The sequence below is a fragment of the Diceros bicornis genome, chromosome 5, assembly GCF_020826845.1.
Source record: "Diceros bicornis minor isolate mBicDic1 chromosome 5, mDicBic1.mat.cur, whole genome shotgun sequence".
NCBI lineage: Eukaryota > Metazoa > Chordata > Mammalia > Perissodactyla > Rhinocerotidae > Diceros > Diceros bicornis.
The window spans coordinates 31,513,394-31,535,077 of record NC_080744.1 but is presented as its reverse complement, the minus strand read 5'-3'; the positions used below and the strand labels follow the sequence as shown (position 1 = coordinate 31,535,077).

At 37.9% G+C, this 21,684-nt stretch overlaps 1 protein-coding gene across 2 annotated transcripts; it reads left to right on the top strand.

Moving 5' to 3' along the window:
- The first annotated feature begins 8,419 nt into the window (after positions 1 to 8,419).
- On the top strand, positions 8,420 to 9,744 carry LOC131405389 (olfactory receptor 4F15-like). 2 transcript variants are annotated; one of them, XM_058540440.1, is made up of 2 exons: positions 8,420 to 8,429; positions 8,816 to 9,744. In XM_058540440.1, exons 1-2 carry the CDS (start codon positions 8,420 to 8,422, stop codon positions 9,742 to 9,744), a joined length of 939 nt encoding a protein of 312 aa, XP_058396423.1. The 2 variants fall into 2 exon arrangements, with proteins under 2 accessions (XP_058396423.1, XP_058396424.1); XM_058540441.1 differs by lacking the exon at positions 8,420 to 8,429 and having other exon boundaries at positions 8,797 to 9,744.
- The last annotated feature ends 11,940 nt before the right edge of the window (positions 9,745 to 21,684 follow it).

Genomic DNA, 21,684 nt, shown 5'->3' with positions numbered 1-21,684 from the left:
ATGTACTATTATTCATGATCTTTGAGTTTTTCAGTGTCTATACACCTGGTGGAATGAGCAAAATGAAGATAATTGCCTAGGTACCTTTGAAAATGAGACTTCTAACCTCTGGATTTGCCCATCCACACTAAGATTTAGATAGTACTATGGTTTTAGATTTAGTTAGGATTGGAAGGTGAAATTTGGGATAAATCGTAGAGGGACAACTCAGAAAACTTTAAAGTTATTAATTAACCAAATGTTTTGAGACCAACAGATATAAATTCCTACATCACTAACGGTGTATGATCATTATTTTTACACCAATTATTTCCTAAACAACTATGATTATTTTTATATGGCAAATAAAACTATGTGAATATCAAAAAATTATAAATGTATTGAATATTTTGGAACTAGAAGAGGTAACATTGGTTTATGAATAAATGAATAAAATGCAAAATATTCCTATATTATGTGAACCAGGTTTATAACTAAATGAAAAACAAATACAAAGTGTAAAAATTAAAAATAAAATTTATTACAAAACTGGAGATATAAAGCTATAATGAAGCAATATATTAAACTTTCCATGTGATAAAATGTATTATATATAATGATCCTAAAATAAGTATATTGTTCAGAAATAGTATAAATAACTATTCAAAGAATAACTCACTTTTCTTTCTGAGTTAACAAATGTATAGGGACAGGTGTGGAGTGAAGGTATTATTATTCACATGTAGGTTGGTCAACTTGTTATGAAACTAGCCTGCCATCTGTGAGCAGCCAAATGATCATCATCAACAGTAGACTCTTAGTAAAAGATGGGAAGAGTAATATTCAAGGTTGCGATCAATGTTTCTGACAAATCTTGAGCCTCACCCCTGCACAAATTTGCCAGTGAATCTCAGGTGAAAGATCCGACCCTCTCAAGCTTGAGGAAAGATATATTGGCACTCCTCACTTGTAGTCCTTGGCTTTGTGTATTACAAATTTTCTTCTATTTTTTATTGTTATAATTGATATATAACATTATATTAGTTCCAGTGTACAACATAATGATTTGATATTTGTGTATCTTGTGAAATGATCACCACAGTAAATCTAGTTAACATTCATCAGCACACACAGTTACAAATTTCTTTTTCTTATGGTGAGAACTTTTAAGATCTATTCTCTTAGCAACTTTGAAATATACAATATGGTATTATTAACTACAGTCACCATGTTGTACATTACATCACCAGGACTTATTTATTTTACAACTGGAAGTTTGTACCATAATTTTTTTTTTTTTTTTTTTTTTTTTTTTTTTTTTTTTGTGAGGAGATCAGCCCTGAGCTAACATCCGCCAATCCTCCTCTTTTTTTGCTGAGGAAGACGGCCCTGGGCTAACATCGGTGCCTATCTTCCTCCACTTTATATGGGACGCCGCCACAGCATGGCTTACCAAGCAGTACTTCGGTGCGCGCCCGGGATCCGAACCAGCGAACCCCGGGCCGCCGCAGCGGAACGCGCGCACTTAACCGCTTGCGCCACCGGGCCGGCCCCTGTACCATAATTTTTTAAGCCAGCTTTCCTTTGGTGTATATGTAATGAGTCATCAAATTTCACTAATAGGAAGCATGCTATAATACATCATTGTGTACTTTTCTGATTATTTTCTTAGAATAAAATCTTAGATATGTAACTACTGGGCAAAGAGTAACCATATACTTAAGGCTTTTGGTTCATATTACTAATTGTTCTCCTGAATGAGGAGGATTTTGTTTAAAGAGTTGGACACTGATCTAAACGTTTTCATTTTCATTCAAATCAGTATATATTCAAAATTTCCTCGATTTATTTAAAAATTTCAAGCTTAATAGCATTCTACCTTTTACAATTTAGGGCACCTCGTTTGCTAAGTTTTCACCATGAATATGTGTTGTATTTTTTCAAATGTTATATCTTGTTGAACATTTTGTGTCATAGTTTTTTGTTCATTTGTTTCTTTTTGTTTTTTGGATGGGATGATCTCAATCTGGAAAGTCAAGTCTTCTTTTATTTCTGGAAAGTCTTCTTAAGTGGTAGCCTTGAGGATGTGTTCTCTTCCATTGTGTTTCAGTTTGGGATTCTAATTGTGTGTGTATTGCGTCTTTCGTATCTATTTCTTCTCTCTACACCTTTTATTCCCTTAATTCATTTCCATTTCATTAGGCTCTTCTCTCTGTCTTTCTCTCTCTCCTGTTGTGTTTCAACAGTGGTTGCTTTCCCCTGCTCTCTTTCCAATTTTACCTTAACATCTGTGATGAATATTTTTTTCCTACTATTTTTTTTGCGATATATCTGTTCATATTTAATCTCTTTTTCTGGCTTATCTTTTGGAGCTTTTAAATCTCTGTGTCTTTTATAAAGTTGATCAGTCTCGTAAGTTTAAAAAATTCATGGTATCAAATATGGCCCTGACTTTCATCTGCTTTGTGGCAATATTTTTCTGGAGTCTTTTCTTTGCCATTTGTTTTCATGTTTATTTTATCTTTTTCAATTTTGCAGATCTTGTGCTGGATCTTTTTATTTTTAATTTTTTAAATTTAAAGTTTTCATTTTTTTGCATGTGGCTATCCAGTTTTTCCAACACCATTTGTTGAAGAGACTTTCTTTTCCCCATTGTATGTTCTTGGCTTGCCACATGCAAAGAAATGAAAGTAGACCCTTACCTTACACCATACACAAAAATTAACTCCAAATGGATTAAAGACTTGAATGTAAGACCTGAAACTATGAAACTTCTAGAAGAAAACATAGGCAGTACACTCTTCGACATCGGTCTTAGCAACATCTTTTCAAACACCACATCTGACCGGGCAAGAGAAACAATAGAAAAAATAAACAAATGGGACTACATCAAACTAAAAAGCTTCTGCACAGCAAAGGAAACCATCAACAAAACGAAAAGACAATCTAACAATTGGGAGAAGATATTTGCAAACCATACGTCTGATAAGGGCTTAATCTCCAAAATATATAAAGAACTCATGCATCTCAACAACAAAAAAACTACCAACCCAATTAAAAAATGGGCAAAAGACCTGAACAGACATTTCTCCAAAGAAGATATACAGATGGCCAACAGACACATGAAAAGATGTTCAAAATCACTAACTATCAGGGAAATGCAAATTAAAACTACAATGAGATATCACCTCACGCCCGTCAGAATGGCTATAATTAACAAGACAGGAAACAACATGTGTTGGAGAGGATGTGGAGAGAAGGGAACTCTCATACACTGCTGGTGGGAGTGCAAACTGGTGCAGCCACTATGGAAAACAGTATGGAGATTCCTCAAAAAATCAAGGATAGAACTACCATATGATCCAGCTATTCCACTGTTGGGTATTTATCCAAAGAACTTGAAAACACCAATTTGCAAAGGTACATGCACCCCTGTGTTCATTGCAGCGTTATTCACAATAGCCAAGACTTGGAAGCAACCTAAGTGCCCATCAAGGGATGAATGGATAAAGAAGCTGTGGTATATATACACAATGGAATACTACTCAGCCATAAGAAACGATAAAATCCAGCCATTTGTGACAACATGGATGGACATTGAGGGTATAATGCAAAGTGAAATAAGTCAGAGGGAGAATGTCAAATACCGTATGATTTCCTTCATTAAGTAGTAGATAATAACAACAATAAACAAACACATAGAGACAGAGATTGGATTGGTGGTTACCAGAGGGGAAGGGGGGAGGGAGGAGGGTGAAAGGGATAATTCGGTACATGTGTGTGTTGATGGGTTGTAATTAGTATTTTGGTGGTGAACATGATGTAATCTATGCAGAAATAGAAGTACAATGATGTACACCTGAAACTTTTACAATGTTATAAACCAATGTTACTGCAATAAACAAAAAATTAAAAAAAAAAAGTTTTCAATGTTTGTTTTTAATAAATTACCACACATTAATATTTTACAGTTTAGAAAGCAGAGTTCTTTTACTGTGATATCTTACAGGATTTCCTATTACAGAATTTTAATTTGCTTTATTATCTTGTTTTATGTATCCTTTTACCCTCTTTTCATCTCTTTCCTCCTTCTGTTTCTTATGCCTAGGGGTCTACTCTTCATTCTGTCTCTGAGCCTGGGACGGAGGTAGGTAAGGACAAGGCAGAGTGATGTTACACACACGAAGGTATATTGTCTTGGTCACTACAGACTCACACCCTGTCTGTGCTCTTTCCCCCAAGTTCCTAGCTTCTAGGGGCAATGCAGTGTTCTTTCTTTGTTTTTTTGGTGTTGAGTACTTTAAAAATATATTCTCTTAGCTCCTGGCTCTTTTTAAAATGTGTTATATTTTCCTGCACCAACTCTTTGTAGGAGTTTCATGTCAGTGAGGGAATGGAACTGTGTTTTATCTTAGTAGGATTATTTTCCTCACTGTGTAAGCTTTTCTTCTCCTTTACTTCTATGAGCATTTGGAGTTAGTCAGCCAGTTATAGGGCTGTAAATAATGCAAAAAGATTTTCTTTTATCTCTGCCTTTCACATCAAACAGTTATACTATTTCTCACAATTTGTATTTACTACTTCTATAATCAGTAAAAAAAAGGCTAGGATTGCATTGTATTTATCTTCTAAATTTTCTCTTTCTTATGTTTGCTAAGTCATATATGCAACAGTGGACCATCTATCTGATACTTCTTCTTTGATGTTTATCTCCTCTTTTTGTACTCTCTTCCTTTCTCCCCTGAATCAATGGGAATACTACAGCTGTATACGACATAGGAAGCTTTGGAACTGGAAAGGGCTGTAAAAATCATTTTCTATAGCCTGCTCATTTTACAGGTGAGGAAATACTGTAGAGGTAAGAAGTGAGTTATCCAAAGCTATAGAGTGAGTTACTGACCAAACTTGAATAGAATTTAAGTTTTCTGATTCATTATCCATAACCAAGTTCAATACACTACAGTTGTTTCTGACTTAAAAGTATTATTTTTAGTGTGAAATTATGGATAGTGTAATAGAATCTATAGCTAAACATTTCCACAAGGATTATGAATATGCTAGATTTTTTTTATTAATGTCATAATAGTTTATAACATTGTGAACTTTTAGTTTTACATTATTGTTTGTCAGTCACCATATAAATGCGTCCCTTCACCCCTTCTGCCCACCCCCCAATGCCTTTCCCCCTGGTAACCACCAACTGTTCCTTCTGTCAGTGTGTTAGTTTATCTTCCACCTATGAGTGAAATCATGCGGTGTCTGTCTTTATGAATATGCTAGCTTTTGATTGTAGTAAAGAATAGCCTTACAAATAATTAAACCCACACACACACATCCTGGGGGTTTCTGTCAAGTTTTCTGTTTTACATACCAAGGTTCTTTATTGGAGTTGATTTTAATATAAATATAAGAAAATTATATTTACATATTCCTTGGAAATCCTTCTTTAACCTTACTCACGAAATAAATGTTTCAAAGTAAGTAAAGAAAACGGTGTTTCTTAAAATTTTTTTTCATCTCTTTTTCCTCCCTTTTGTGGCTCATTAACAGGTCCCTCTATTGGTGTGACAGGATTCTGGGTGACAATTCCCTTGGATAAATGAACTCATACTGACGATCTCAACTCTCTGCAATATCATTTGGTCAGTACTCTCCTGTGTGCCAATTAGCTGTATCTCCTACAGTAATAGCATTTTTATAGTTATTTGTGCATTAAGTAGTGCTAGTTTTAACCAGGGGGAGGTTGAATGTGGTTAACTCTTTGGAAACAGTCACATGTGAGGTCTTTAAATGAGTGGGTTGGTGGCAAATATTGAAATAGCTTAGGGATATGGATGTACAATGCTGAACTCCCCAAAGGCCAATGTTGGATAGATCTTTCCGGTGATGGAATTGTTTTGTGTAGCAGCTAAATGTTAAGAATTAAACGGTAACTTGTCCGATAGAAGCAGCTTTAATCAAGCTTAATGAGCAAGAATCGATACAAATGAGAAGAAAGAGGACGCACAGTCAGAAACTCAAATTACTTTTTTTGTTTTTATCTATTGCTATCCAAGGTTGAGATCCAAAAAAGGGAACCATAATGGTTAGAAGGCAGACTTGTAAATGGGAATGGAATCTGACGTGGTTTAGTTCTGGGTTTTCTTTCATTTCCTCACACGGAGACAGAGCACCTTTGTTTCTCTATTAGAGAGTAGTGAGAGCTGAGTCTCTTCTATGGGAAGCTAAAGAAGCTCACGTGGATCAAGACAATGGGGGTCTGGAAACTCAACCAGGATGCTCTGAGATGCAGGTATTCTACAGATTTACCTTCTCCTACCCTGGTTATTTAAACAGTCAGGATGAATTATAAATGTATTTGAAGTAGCTTAAGAAACCCACATGCTTATGAACACTTGAGGACAAAGCTTCCTTCTCGCTCACTTAGATCTTCTTAGATTGCCGAGGGTAGAACCTGGGCCTTCCAGAAAGGGACTAAGGTGTGTTCTACAATCAGAGCCATGAGAAAAAAGCAAAGTGTTCTTTACATACTGGTTAAGAGGCAGACAGAGTATTGATATCAGTTCCACCACTTATTGTTATGTTTCCCCTCTCTTAGTCTTGATTTCCTTTACTGTAAAAAGGAGCTAATAATATCAGCTTTTATGGCTTTTGTAAATATCAAACAAGATAACATATGTAAGGGAGTTACTGTGGCGTTTTGCACACGGTGGCCACTGTTTTTTTTTGTTTTTGGTTATTATTATTTTCATAGATAGCTCATCAACCACTGCTCCAGACTGGGAGATGTTCCCTCACTGTGTCTCAGTAATTCTTTAAGCTCAGATGTGAAGCTGTATATCCAAATAAATCATATCTATATCCTAAAGTGCAGCATAGGTCTTGATTTCTTTCTGAAGACAGCCCAGATTGCCCTGGCTTATGGATATCTTTCCTGCTTAAAAAATTATATAATCATATGACTTATTAGACATTCTTTATATAGTACATTTTGTATTATTTATATTTTTTTGTGTGCTAAATTATAAAAACCTTAAGGGGAGTGAATATTTTAGTACTTTAGTAAGTCCATACTGTCCTGGAACAATGCATTATGCATAGTAGGCTTTTAATAAACTTTTGTTAACTGCAGATGAGGGAAAAGATGGTGAATATGGTAGCAGTCTAATGCAGAAAATACCATCATTATGATGAACTTCATTACATACTGGTCTAGCACTGTGTTATAAAATCATAGAAATGTTAGACTTGGAATGATTACGTAGCATAACCCGCCTCAGACCCTTTATTTTACAGATGATGAAACTGAGTTCAAGATATGATCGAATAGTTAACAATGCTGTAATGCAGGTTTGAAAGTTGCTAAGAGAGTAAATCTTAAAAGTTCTCATCACAAGAAAAAATTCTTTAACTATGTATGGTGACAGATGTTAACTAGACTTGTGACAATCATTTTGCAATACACACAAATCTTGAATCATGACGTTATGCACCTGAAACCAATATAATGTTGCATGTCAATTATATCTCAATAAACAAAGATAATTGAATTTCTGACACATGGTACACCATGACTGAACCTTGCAGATACTATGCAAAGTGAAATAAGCCAAACACAAAAGGAAAAATACTGTATGCTTCCACTTATATGAGGTACCTAGAGTAGTCAAATTTATAGAGACAGAAAGTAGAATGGTGGTTGCCAGAGGCGGGGGGGAGGGGAGAATGGGAAGTTGTTGTTTAATGGGTATAGAGTTTCAGTTTGGGAAGATGAAAAAGTTCTGCAGATGGATGGCGATTATGGTTGCACAAAAATTTGAATGGACTTAATGCCACTGAAGTGTACACTTAAAAATGATTAAAACGGTAAATTTTATGTTATGTATATTTTATCACGATAAAAATTCTTTTTCTTGAGTGGACAAAAAGGAGTGAGTCGAGTGTAGAAGGGATGGGAGAAAAAACCTACTCAAGTTCCCACAGACTTAGGGATTGCACTTGATCACAACTCTTCTGATTCCAAATACAGTGTTCTTTCCAACATTCCATGAACCACGAAAATTGAACACGGCACGAACAATGATCTGGAAATATCAATCACATAGGATTTTGTTTGCTACATTGCATTAGCTCATCCATGCTTAGGTTTTGCAGCATAAATCTCTTTTCTGGCTTGTCCTTACTCTATCATATGCTGTCACAGCTCAAGCTTTGTGATCGCTTCCACACCCTGAGCTGGGCAATAGCTGGATACCTTTAGACTTTCTACATTAACTTTTCCCTTTATGAGGAAAAGGTGAATATGATTTGGTAAACCTGCAATAGCATGAGACTAAACATAAACGACTATTAATGAGACTGATAGCATTGCATGTGGAGGCAATCAAAGGCGTAAGAAAAATGAAGGTCATCAGAATTTGCCTGAGGTGCGGGGACATACATGGGCAGGAGTAACAAACTGTGAGGGAGAAATCAATGAGTTCCTTTCCATTTCTTCTTTCTTCTCTGATGTTATTCCAGGGCATTCCTAGTCTGCCTCTCATAAACCTTTGATTCAGCAGAAGATTTTGCCTAATCTTCTCTTGTTAAACCTAGGAATTTTAAGGAGGCTGGGGAATTAGAAGCAGTGCTTTGTAGCAGTGAGTTTTAGCCCTTTTCTGCAACTACTGTTTAAGGGGTTATATTAGAGGTGTTTGGCTGCATGAAGTAAGGCAATATTTTTCTTTATGTATTGAAACTCATGCAGGCAGTAACTCTCCACAAAGTTGATTTCCTCTTTACTCTCTTTTTCAGGTAAAATTTGTGTCAACTCTGCTTGCAGAGGAAATGGATGGAGCCAACGACTCTGTGGTGTCTGAGTTTGTGTTCCTGGGACTCTCCAATTCATGGGGAATCCAGCTTCTTCTTTTCCTCTTTTCCTCTGTGTTCTACACAGCAAGCCTGATGGGAAACCTCCTCATTGTGTTCTCTGTGAGGGCTGACCCTCACTTGCACTCCCCCATGTACTTCCTGCTGGCCAACCTCTCCTTCCTTGACCTGGGGGTTTGCTCTATTGCAGCTCCCAAAATGATTTATGATCTGTTCAGGAAACACAAAGCCATCTCTTTTGGGGGCTGTATAACTCAGATCTTCTTTATTCATGCTTTTGGGGGCACAGAAATGGTGCTGCTCATCGCCATGGCCTTTGACAGATACATTGCCATATGTAAGCCTCTCCACTACCTGACCATCATGAGCCTGAGAGTGTGCATTTTGATTTTGGCTGCAGCCTGGGTCCTTGGCCTCATCCACTCAGCGGCCCAATTGGCTTTTGTTGTAGACTTGCCCTTCTGTGGTCCTAATGTATTGGACAGCTTTTATTGTGACCTCCCTCAACTCATTAAACTTGCTTGCACAGAGACCAATAGACTGGAGCTCATGGTCACAGCCAACAGTGGACTCATCTCCGTGGGCTCCTTCTTCATTCTGATTATTTCTTACATCTTCATTCTGGGCACAGTTTGGAAACACTCCTCAGGTGGTTTATCCAAGGCCCTCTCCACTTTGTCAGCTCACGTCACTGTGGTGGTTTTATTCTTTGGACCATTGATCTTCTTCTACACCTGGCCCTTCCCCTCATCGCACTTGGACAAGTTTTTTGCTATCTTTGATGCAGTCCTCACTCCTTTTCTGAATCCAGTCATCTATACATTCAGGAACAAGGAGATGAAGGCAGCAATGAAGAAACTCTGCCATCAGTTTGTGAGTTACAGGAAGATATCCTAAATACTCTAAGGCTAAAAAAATTTAGCTCTACACTAAATGACAACAGAGAAAATAAAATCATTAAAATTTTATATCTCTATTAATTTTAGGTACTAGGTTGCATTTAGGCATTTACCCTGTTGCTGTGTATCTCTAGTACCCTAATTAATAAGGATAAAGGAGCTAACATTGGAGGCTTCTGTGTTTCAAACCCTGTGCTGGATGTTTTATACAAATTATTTTATTTAATATTCATGATACCTCTGTGCGGTATTTTTTTTTTTTTTGTGGTGAGGAAGATTAACCTTGAGTTAACATCTGTTGCCAATCCTCCTCTTTTTGCTGAGGAAGATTGGCCCTGGGCTAACATCTGTGCCCATCTTACTCTACTTTATATGTGGGATGGCTGCCACAGCATGGCTTGATAGTGGTGTGTACATCCACACCGGGGATCCAAACCTGGGAACCCTGGGCCACCGAAGAGGAGCGTGGGAACTTAGCCACTATGCCACTGAACTGGCCCCTGTGCTGTATTTTTATCTTGAGTTTTTTGATAAGTTAAGAAATGCTTTCTGCTCACATCCTTATAATTACTGTGTAAAATGTTTCAAACCAAAGCTGATTATCACCTTAATCCACCACTTCCAATTGTCTTTTTTCTCAAAAGGTGCCAAACAGAGAACATGTTCAACAATTCAGCATTGGAAATTAGTGTATTATTCCTTGTCATTGTTATACTTTCCCTGCTTTGAAGTGCTTAATGTTCTTTTCTCAAACTGCCTACCAATCTACAATATATACAATTGGTTTGATTCTTTTTCCTCTTAGTTTAATATCTGCTTGCTTCCTATTAGCCCACATCCTTCAGCTACATAGAGAACTATTGATTGCACAATAGAATTGTGGAGTTTTAGAACTGGAGTTTGAGAGATCATTTGTTCCAACCCATTTATTTTATAGATGATAATACTCAGGCACAGAGACATTAAGTGAGATATCTAGGGTGAGAATCAGGTCTCGCACTTCCGCCTCCAACTTTATTGAGGGATAATTGACAAACATAGTTGTATATATTTAAAGTGTACAACATGATGATTTGATATACCTAAATATGTGGAATGATTACCAAATCAAGATAATTAACACATCCATTGCCTGACATAGGTAACTCTTTTCTCATCCCTTTAGATTAAAAAAAATTGAAAAAAAAGTCTAGGTCTACTTGTTAATTTGGATTCTTGAGCTTTCCAGTAGCAGATACACCTCTGGCCTTCTAGTGCCTTTCTCCTGCTGGCCCCAATGATAGCACAAGTGACACCAGTGATGTCATTACTCTTTTCATTGGCATCAGTTTCATATAATTGTTTGTTGTTTCCAAGTTCCTTTTTTATTTGCAGCCCCACAAGAAATTTTTTGAGCAGAGTCCTGGTTATTTTATAACTGGATGATAATATCGTCACTCATCCATGGTCTCATCCATGGCTTTTATTTATGTCACTTACTAACAATCCACAGTTAAACAGTATTCCTCTGTCTGTATTGCTTTTCTACTGTACTGAACACTCGAAAGGGCATTCACCACAACTTTTCTTATTGCTACCAAGGTTTGGCAGTTATCTGAAGTAAGCTTCAAGAATTTCATGTATGAATATTACTGCATTCCTTTATCTGTTTATACTAGTGGATCATGGTTTCCATGACTGAACAGCTGAGACACTTTAAGACTTTTGGAATCCAAAGATAGTATAGACTGGAGACAAAATCATTCTGATCTATAAACAAACTAAGCTATTGATTTACAAACTAATAGCTGTGATAAAATGATACTAATGCCTACTTATTTTAAAGATTCTTTAAAAACGTCACATATATACTGGTATCCATGTAGGTTAGCAATTTTTGGTAGATCCTTGTAGTGAATCTACCTTCTTAAACCACTGAGTTTTCAGACTTCTTTTAGGAAGTTATTTTACTCTTTTACATTCACTTTTCTTCTTATTTTATTTTGGACTTCTTTAAAATTATTAATGCGTTTGTAAAATATGCATTTATTTGGACAATTATAGGGGAAGACATTAGCTTAACCTGGTGAGAAATATTTCTTTTTTGGCAAAATTAGCTTTTGGCTGAGGGTTGTCGTATGTATGAAATTGGTCATTTTTGCTTATGATGAGCTTTGTTTATACTTCTCTTTCTCCTGATGACCTCATACAGTGCTTTTTTGGATATCAGCCTTACAAGTATAATGTGATTCTTTGACTTTCTGTTTGACAACTGGAAACTTAGACGTGTAATTCCTCCAAATAAAATTCAGGTCAGATATATCATCGCTTTGCTTGCCTTCAACTGTTTCATTTACAAGCCTGGTTGAAACTGTCATAGCTCCTTTCTCATCTATCAGCATTCTCACAGGGATTTGAAAGCCCGTTCATTGTTTTTGTTCAACTACCACCATGTCCACCATTACCAACATTTACTGAACACTTATGATGCGGCAGGTACTATCCTAAGTTGTTTACACACATTATGTAATTTAGTTAGCTAATTTTATTACAGGTAGGTAATATTCTTTTTTTTTTTTGTGAGGAAGATCAGCCCTGAGCTAACATCTATCGTCGATCCTCCTCCTTTGTTTCCCTTTTTCTCCACAAAGCCCCAGTAGATAGTTGTATGTCATAGCTGCACATCCTTCTAGTTGCTGTATGTGGGACGCCGCCTCAGCATGGCCGGACATGCAGTGTGTCAGTGCGCGCCCGGGATCTGCGCCCGGGCCGCCAGTAGCAGAGCACGGGCACTTAACCGCTAAGCCACGGGGCCGCCCCAGTAGGTAATATTCTTATCCATATTTAACACATGAGAAAACTGAGGCACAGAAATATTTAGTAACTAGCCCAGGGACACACAGCTGGTAAGCGGTAGAGCTGGATTGTAAATCCAAGCAGCTCCTGCTCCAGCATCTCTGCTCTTAATCTCCATACTCCACCGCCTCCCAAGTAGGTGGGTCCCTCTTACCTGTACTTCTAAAATTTGAACATATTTTTTCTCTCTCCACTTAATAACATAAAGTAACAAACATAGAACATGAATCAATTCAATAAAATATAATGCTATTCGAGATTTGTGTTCTGTCATTTTAATCTGTCATTAAAATAGCCAACTATTTACTATGAAAGGGTGATTTATTCAGAATCAATTTATATATGAAAATAATTTTATAATTTCCTCATATTCAAACACAACTATGCGTGAGTGGAGAGCATGGCACCATCTACACCTTGGAGATATTTAGTCTGTGATAAGAGTCTTGTTATTTGAGGAAAAAATGGAAGGCTGAGTGGATACCTCTTGGGGATCCTTTATTCTCATAGAACCAGAGAATTTGCATTACACCAAGCAGAAGATGAGCCAATTTTAATAAGTTTTTGTTTGATTGACAGCTGGAAATGACTGAGCTGCTTCCTGATTCCACACCATGAGGCTCCTCCAAAGTACCCCAACAAGAGCTTAAAGAAAAAAAAAGAACACTAAGCTTTAAGTACTGCTCTTTCTGGCATACACAAAACTCTCTCTCCTTAGTTAACATATTTAACTAGTATGAGGTTGTTTTGAGAAGGTTTCTGCATCACATTAGTAGGTGTCAAAATAACAAGTGTCTATATTTCAACAGTTAGTGGACAGGAATTTGTCATTATTTCTTTTACCCCCAACTTCATTGAGGTATGATTGACAAATAAAAATTACATATATTAGGTTGTACACATGATGCTTTGATCTATGTATACATTGTGAAATGATTACCACAATCCAGCTAATTAACATATCCATCACCTCACATACTTACCTGCCTCCTTTTATTTGCGGTGAGAGGACTTGTGATCTACCCTCTCAGCACATTTCAAGTATATAATGCACTATGATTAACTATAGTCACCATGCTGTACATTAGATTTTCAGAACTTATCCATCTTGTAACTGAAAGTTTGTACCCTTTGACTAGGATCTCCCCTTTACCCCACCCCGAAGCCCCTAGTAACCACCGTTCTACTCTGTTAGTCTGTTACTTCTTTTTTTAGATTCTACATATTAGTGAGATCATTCAGTATTTGTCTTTCTGAGTGTGATTTAGTTCACTTAGCATAATCTCCTCCAGATTCATCCATGTTGTTGCCAATGGTAGGATTTCCTTCTTTTTTAAGGCTGAATAATATTCCACTGTATTTATATACTACATTTTCTTTATTCATTCACCTGTCAATGAACTTAGGTTATTTCCATCTCTTGGGTATTCTGAATAATGCCGTAATGAACATGGGAGTGCAGATATTCTTTGAGATAGTAATTCCCCCCCCCCCGCCCTTTTTTTTCCCTTTGGATATATATCTAGAAGTGGGCTTGCTGGATTATATGATAGTTCTACTTTTAGTTTTTTGAGAAATCTTCTTACTGTTTTCCATAGTAAATGTACCAATTTACATTCCCGCCAATAGTGTACAAGGGTTTCCTTTTCTCCACATCCTCACCCACACTTGCTATCTTTTGACTTTTTGATAATAGTTGTTCTAACAAGTGTGAGGTGATATCTCACTGTGACTTTGATTTGCATTTCCCAGATGATTAGTGATGTTGAGTATCTTTTCACATACCTCTTGGCCATTTGAATGTCTTCTTCAGAAAAATGTTTATTAAGGTCCTTTGCTCATTTTTTAATCTTTTTTTTTTTTTTTACTATTGAGTTGAATGAGTTCCTTATATATTTTGGATATTAATCCCTTATCAGATATGTTGTTTGCAAATATTTCTCCTATTCTGTAGGTTGCCTTTTCATGTGTTGTTTCTTTCCTTTGCTGTACAGAAACTTTTTAGTTTGGTGCAGTCCCACTTGTTTATTTTTCTGTGGTTGCCGGTGCTTTTGGTGTCAAATCCAAAAAAATCATTGCCATGACCAATGTCAGGGAAATTTCACCCACGTTTTTTTCTAAGAGTTTTATAGTTTCAGGTCTTATGTTTAAGTCCTTAATCCATTTTGAGTTGATTATTGTGTATGGTATATGATAAGGGTCTGACCTCCAAGTTGTCCACATGCCATGGCCTGAATCGCTGGGGACCTGCTCTGGACAGTCAGCTCTTTGCTTGCCTTATGCTTCTCCTCACAGCCTCTTCTCCCACAGAACAGATCTGGATCCTAGTTTCACAGGTCTTTCCTTGTATCACAGCCCTATCATTTGCAGAGAGCACAGGGACAGGCAGGAGTTGGAGTGGTGTGGGAAGGGGTGGAGAGGCTGTGCTAGAGGGTGGTCATGCACACCCTTGCTCTGTACCTGGAGTTACAGCCCATTCTAACACCAGGCCTTGCTGCTTAGTCTGGCCCTACTCTGCCGGATGTCTTTGCTTTCATAGTGACTTTCTCTCAGATGCACCAGACCACCCTCCTTTGGACACCTCAAATTCATCAGACAGTTCTGTATATGTCTGATCTTATTTGTTGATGGTGAGAAATTTCTTTATCACAGGACCTTTAGGCTCCTTTCAAATCAAGTAATGTGACTATGTCTCTGCCTCAGTTTCCTGAATATTCTTTGACAATTAGGAGGTGGGTCTGCCCTGGGCACAGAAGACTCTAGAAGGTCATGTGGCTTAACCTAGTCTCATATATAGTATCAGGATATGAACTCATTAAGAAAATGAAAATTAGGGGCCAGCCCAGTGGCGCAAGCGGTTAAGTGCGCACGCTCCACTGCAGTGGCCCGGGATTCGCTGGTTCGGATCCCGGGCGTGCACCGACGCACTGCTTGGCAAGCCATGCTGTGGCGGCGTCCCATATAAAGTGGAGGAAGATGGGCATGGATGTTAGCCCAGGGCCAGTCTTCCTCAGCAAAAAAAAAAAAAAGAGGAGGATTGGCAGATGTTAGCATAGAGCTGATCTCCTTACAAAAAAAAAAAAAAGAAAATTAATTATTACAAGTCTGTTGAATCTAAGGCAAAATCAGGAAAGGAAGAGATCTGATGCTCCTTTAGTTAGTGAAAGTTGGAGCAACAGCACCTTAGAGCCCTACCAGACACCTATCAGGTCCCTATATTAAAGTCATTTCTAACTGAGACGTAGCCACACAACACAACCAGAATGGGTCATTATAGAGTCTGTAGTTGATTGAAAAACATGGCTACAATATTTTGTACCTCTTCTCAGCAAGGGGTGGAGTTTATTTCCCCAACCATAAATCTGGCCTGGTCTTGTGCCTTGCTTTGACCAATGGAATGTGGCAAAGATGATGTTGCATGAATTCCAGAATTTAGGCATGGTTTGCTTTGCAGCTTCTGCCTTTATCCTCTTGTGATGTTCCCTATCACTCTGTGTGGAAGCTTGGGCAAGACTACTGAATGAGAAAAGGCCCCTTGGAGAGAGAAGCCCAGTAGTAGCCAGCATTAAGGCCCTAGACATGTGAAGGAGGCCATTTTTTTTTTTTTTGTGAGGAGATCAGCCCTGTGCTAACATCTGCCAAGCCTCCTCTTTTTTTTGCTGAGGAAGACTGGCCCTGGGCTAACATCTGTGCCCATCTTCCTCCACTTTATATGGGACGCCGCCACAGCATGGTTTGCCAAGCAGTGTGTCGGTGCGCGCCCGGGATCTGAACCTGCGAACCCCAGGCCGCCCCAGCGGAGCACACGCACCGTTTGTGCCACCGGGCGGGCCCCAATGAATGAGTCCATTTTAAACCCTCCAAACCCAGTCAGGCTGCCAGATAACTGATGCCTCATGGGAAAGCCCAGGTGAGACCAGCAGAAGAACTGTCCAGCTGAGCTTAGCCCTAATTGCAGACTTATGAGCAAGTAAAATGTTATTGATTTAAGCCACTTTGTTATACAGCAATAGATCACTGATCTAGAGTATTGTGTATAAATACGGTGCATCAATGGCCTTTTCACTGACTTTCTGCATAGTTTTCACGTAAGGATATAAAATATAACCAGAGGATGTTTTCTGTTGTGTTGATATTTCTTTTTAATTAGCTGAGAGGCCGGCCCAGTGGCGCAGCAGTTACGTGCACACGCTTTGCTTTGGTGGCCCAGGGTTGTCTGGTTGGGATCCCAGGCACGCACAGACGCACTGCTTGTTCAACCATGCTGTGACAGGTGTCCCACATATAAAGTAGAGGAAGATGGGCACGGGTATTAGCCCAGAGCCAATCTTCCTCAGCAAAAATGGGGAGGATGGGCATCGGATGTTAGCTCAGGGCTGATCTTCCTCACACAAAAAACAAAACAAAACAAACCAAACCAAAAAAAAAAAAAAATAGCAGACCTATGAGAGATTGAACTATTAGTGATTTGCCTCATCCCAGTTCCACTAGCATTTTGTGTTGATCTCTTTGTGCTGCTGTTATAACACCCTCTTCATCACTCCACATCACACACATAATAAAGTCCTAATTAACCATAGATGGACCATCTATATATCTTATTACCTCTAATTTAGTTATCCTTTCTAATAGGATACACATTCTAGTACCACATTGGAGGCCTGGTTTTCTTCCTCTTTCTCTCCCTCTATTCCTTCCTATGGAGATGATAAGCATTATTTTCACTCGTTGGAAGGTATTTGTTTTGATTCTTATGGAGTTTCTTCCTTCACAAACAAGAAAAACAAGCAGGTAACAAGATAAAAATCTGTAATTTTCCAAAAATTCCCTAGTCTCCCTTCCTCCTTCTCCTCAAGTGACCCAGTAACACCTTTTCCCCTAGGTTGCTGTAGCCAGATTTCTGTGGTCCTAGGAAACAATTCCCTTGGCTAAATGTACTCAGGATAGCAATCTCAGGTCTTTACAGGAGCATTTAAGTAGCTTTTCAGTGTTAATAATTAGCTGCTTTCCCTGCTGTGGAGGTGTTACATATGGCTTTTTATGCCAGGCCATGATAACATTTCAATGGCAGAGCTCTGCATTCTGTGGTCCTCTAACTCCATGATCATTTGGACACTGGTCGAGGTAGGTTAGTTGAAAGGAAGCGGTCTTTGATGTAGATCAGCTCTTCAAGTGGAAACAAACACAGCAGTGAGAGGAGGGAATAAAACTAACCAGAAGAAACGACTCAATTCTGTTATTCAACAAGTAGATTGCAGCAGATAAACTCAGAACCACAATACAGAACACAGCAGAGTGACTGGAGTCTAATCTTGACTTTATGTTCCATATTGGAGAAGCTATTCTAATGGCATTTGCACAGATGTCTTGGGTGTTGGTCTCCAGGCAAAGAATAAAGTAGGAGCAGAAGATTTGAGTCCAATGGGAGTAAAACATAAAGAATTTTGGGCAATGTTGAAAAAAGTAGCTTTGACGTATTCTGATTTCCTGGGCCACAGACTGGATGAAAAGTTTGGAACAGCACAGCAATAGAAGCATGGTATAGTGGAAATAACCTAGGTGGTCTGGAAGTCAAGGGTCAAATATATTAATTCTGGATTTAATATCAACTTGTTCCTTAGCTTCAGCAAAGCTATTTATCCTCTCTGTACCTTGGTTTCCTTAACTTCAAAAGAAAATGATTTTACAGTCATTAGCAAAGTTTCATTTAGGTCCTAGCAACAGCAACCTTCTACATGGCTTGCTGCATCGATAGCAGTAAAAATAACCATTTTGAGAGCATGCGTCTGCAGTGCTCATTCCTGTACTTCTTTCTACAATTCTGAATAGTGTCCTGAGCTCTTTTTACCCATCTCAGGAATAGCAAACTAGTGGGACATCTCTAGGATGATCAGATCAAGACGTGTCTCTGAAATTTTATTATATTCCAGTAATTCTAATTTCAACTCAACCTTGTTAGTATTTGAGACTAAGGGTAGGAAACAGGGGATTACAAATCTTTATCTGAGTGATCCCAAACATTGATCTGCTATTAAAAAAACCCACCAGAATTGTCAGCTGCTTGAATTGGTGGTAAGCCCATATTATTTATAATTTGTTTCCTATTTGTGTTGGCCAGCACAAGGATGAGCAGACCTGAGCAGAAAAGAAAGTCAACTGGTCAGTAGATGATCTCTGAGGAATATCTCATTTCATATATTTTATATTCTATATTTTATTGGTGGGAGTGTGGGCAGAGGTCAGTGCTCTGTGTGAAACAAAATTGTGGGATTTAGGCTGGCCCCGTGGCTTAGCCGTTAAGTGCGCGTGCTCCGCTGCTGGCGGCCTGGGTTTGATCCTGGGCGCGCCCGGACACACTGCTTCTCCAGCCATGCTGAGGCTGCGTCCCACATACAGCAACTAGAAGGAAGTGCAGCTATGACATACAACTATATACTGGGGCTTTGGGGGAAAAAAATAAATAAATAAAAATTAAAAAAAAAATTCTGGGATTCAGGACATGACAAAGCACACTGGAATTTAGTTGCTGATCACTATTGATAACCTGCTTTCCTTTCGCAGAAGTGACTTAAGTGGACAGTTGCACTCTGTCTTCACTGAAAAGATCAGATTTAAACTACTATTCTGCCCTTGTTTAAAATGGAAGATGTTTAGTGGAGACAGATACAAAGCATGGCGCCTAGAGACCTCAAGTTTTCAGTATAGACAGAACATGAAGGGCTGGCTAGGAAGCAGTGCCACCAACGAGTGTATAATCCTCTTCTCCAACTTGGTAAAAACTATCTAGAATTACCTAACTTTTTAACCTTTTCTAATCTGATATTAAAAAGTATGACCCAGTTTTTGGAAAGTAAAATAAGGTCTTGTGTAAAAATTAAAGTGTTTGGGCTTGAGTGGGAATTGGAAACATTGATAGAATAACTTTCAGCTTTTAGGTGAGAAGTCTAGAATTCAATTATTTGCCTGATACATTGCACCATTGGGGTGGTTGCTGATGATAACCCCTGTGAAAGGAACTGAATTGATTTCAAGTTGAGTTACTTTATTGTGAATGTGAATATCATTTATATCATTATCAAGAAAATGTCTAAAAATGACATTTTAAAATCATATTTAAAAGACTTTATTTATAGTGACAGAGAATTAAATAGTGGTCTTTGCTAAACCACTGATATAACACTGTTATTATTAGTGTTTTGGGTTTGATTACCACAAATTAAGAAAAATGTATCTTCACCTAGCGTATGTAAAAGTAAGAGTATCAGAGAGGACTTCATGGAGGGAGCTTTGCAGAGTGGGCTGTTGAAGAATGGGACGAATCAGAGAGACGTAACGAAGGCAAAGACATTGCAGGCCAAGGGAAGAATGTGGAGAAGCTGTGAGCTGGGTACTTGAGTGTGTGTGGGAGGGAGAATAGATACCACCTGAGTTCATGTCTAGGGAAGAGGAAGTAGTTTAGCTTAGAGTGCGGGGTATACGGAGGAGTGGAGTAACACAGCTAATTCTGAATATCTTAGGAGTAGCTTTGATCTTTGTTTTAATCTGGGAGGCGTTATGATTGTATCTTTGGAAGCTATGAATCTCTGAGAATATAAGTTGTGCAATTTTCCACATCCACATAATTGACCTTTTTGTGAAAGTGAAATTATGTTCACTCAAAAATTTTAGATAGTAGGTAAGAGCACAAAGTAAAAAGTACAAGATCCCTTTTCCTGAATAATTTTCTCAACCCCACTCCTTAGAGATAATTATTGTTAACATGTTTTTTTGTGTATCAACTTAGGCGTTTTCTATCCACTTATTCTTTTATTTATGAAATCTTATATATGTAATTTATTTATATAATTTTTTGAAAAGCCCAATGAGATAACACGAGTGCAAAGTACTCCCTCCCCCTTCCTTCTCTGTATCCTGTCTTCGTACTTTTGGGTCTACTTCAGCATTATAAATGGCTGCATAGTTCCATGCAAGGGATCTAATAGAAATTATTTAACTAGTCCCTTGTTTCTACGCATTAATTTTCAGCCTTTTGCAACAATGCTTCAGAAAACATCTCTATATCTTTTTTTCATCCACCTTGTTCATGTGCACACATACATATAACCAGAGATTTTTTTTTCTAGAAGTAGAGTAGCTGAGTCAAAATATATGAGCAAATAAAATTTTGGAAGACATTGCCAAATTGGTAAATTACCAATTTACTCTTCCACCACCAGTTATGTGACTACCTGCTTCCCCGTTTCCTCTCAAACCCTGAATTTTGTCAAATGCGTAAATCTCTGCCAAACTGATAAGACAAAACTAGCGACCTGTTATTTTAGTATGCATTTATTTAATCATGAATGAGGGTAAGTATTTTTATATATAATAAACAGAGCCATGTGTAAAGCCTCTGATATTGTCACTCTTACTCTTTCTCTTCTGCTTGGGATTTAAGACTCATTGTCATCCTGGTCCCATATTCTTTCTCCTCTCTACCCTACTCAGAATCTCTTCCACAGAACCCATAACTGGGTCACTTTCTCTAGCACTTATCCTCCCCTCTGGGATGGTGAGGGCCTTGCTCTGGCATCCTCTACTTCTTTCTTTCCTTCATTCCTCTAAATAACTCACCCTGTCTTCTTAATCTACAGAGAAGAGAAATTTACGTCACAGGTCTTAAAAAAACATTTCTAAAGATTTTGAAAGAACTTACTAATGTGATCACAGATATGACATCAATATACTGAGAGATGTCCAAATTAAGAAATCCACTGTCACATAATTATTTAATATAGTTAAGTTATTCATAAAAAGCCTTTTAATTTATAGTCATGTATGAGACATCATGATGAAATAATGACTCATAAATATAAAACAGAGCATTCAAATAAGTAAAAGGATCCTTACTCTATGCATTATTTTGGCAATGACATACAACGGAGGAATATATATATACATAGCTTTGTGATTGAAATGGTCTCCAACGGCATATATCAGCCTTTGCCTAGTTTTCTGAGAAGTATTGAATTTACCAAGATTCAGATCAGTGCCATTTCTTTGAATTCAGTTTCTCCTTACTCTCTCTTTCAGGTAGCATGAGAGCTCTCAGTGCTAAGAGGCA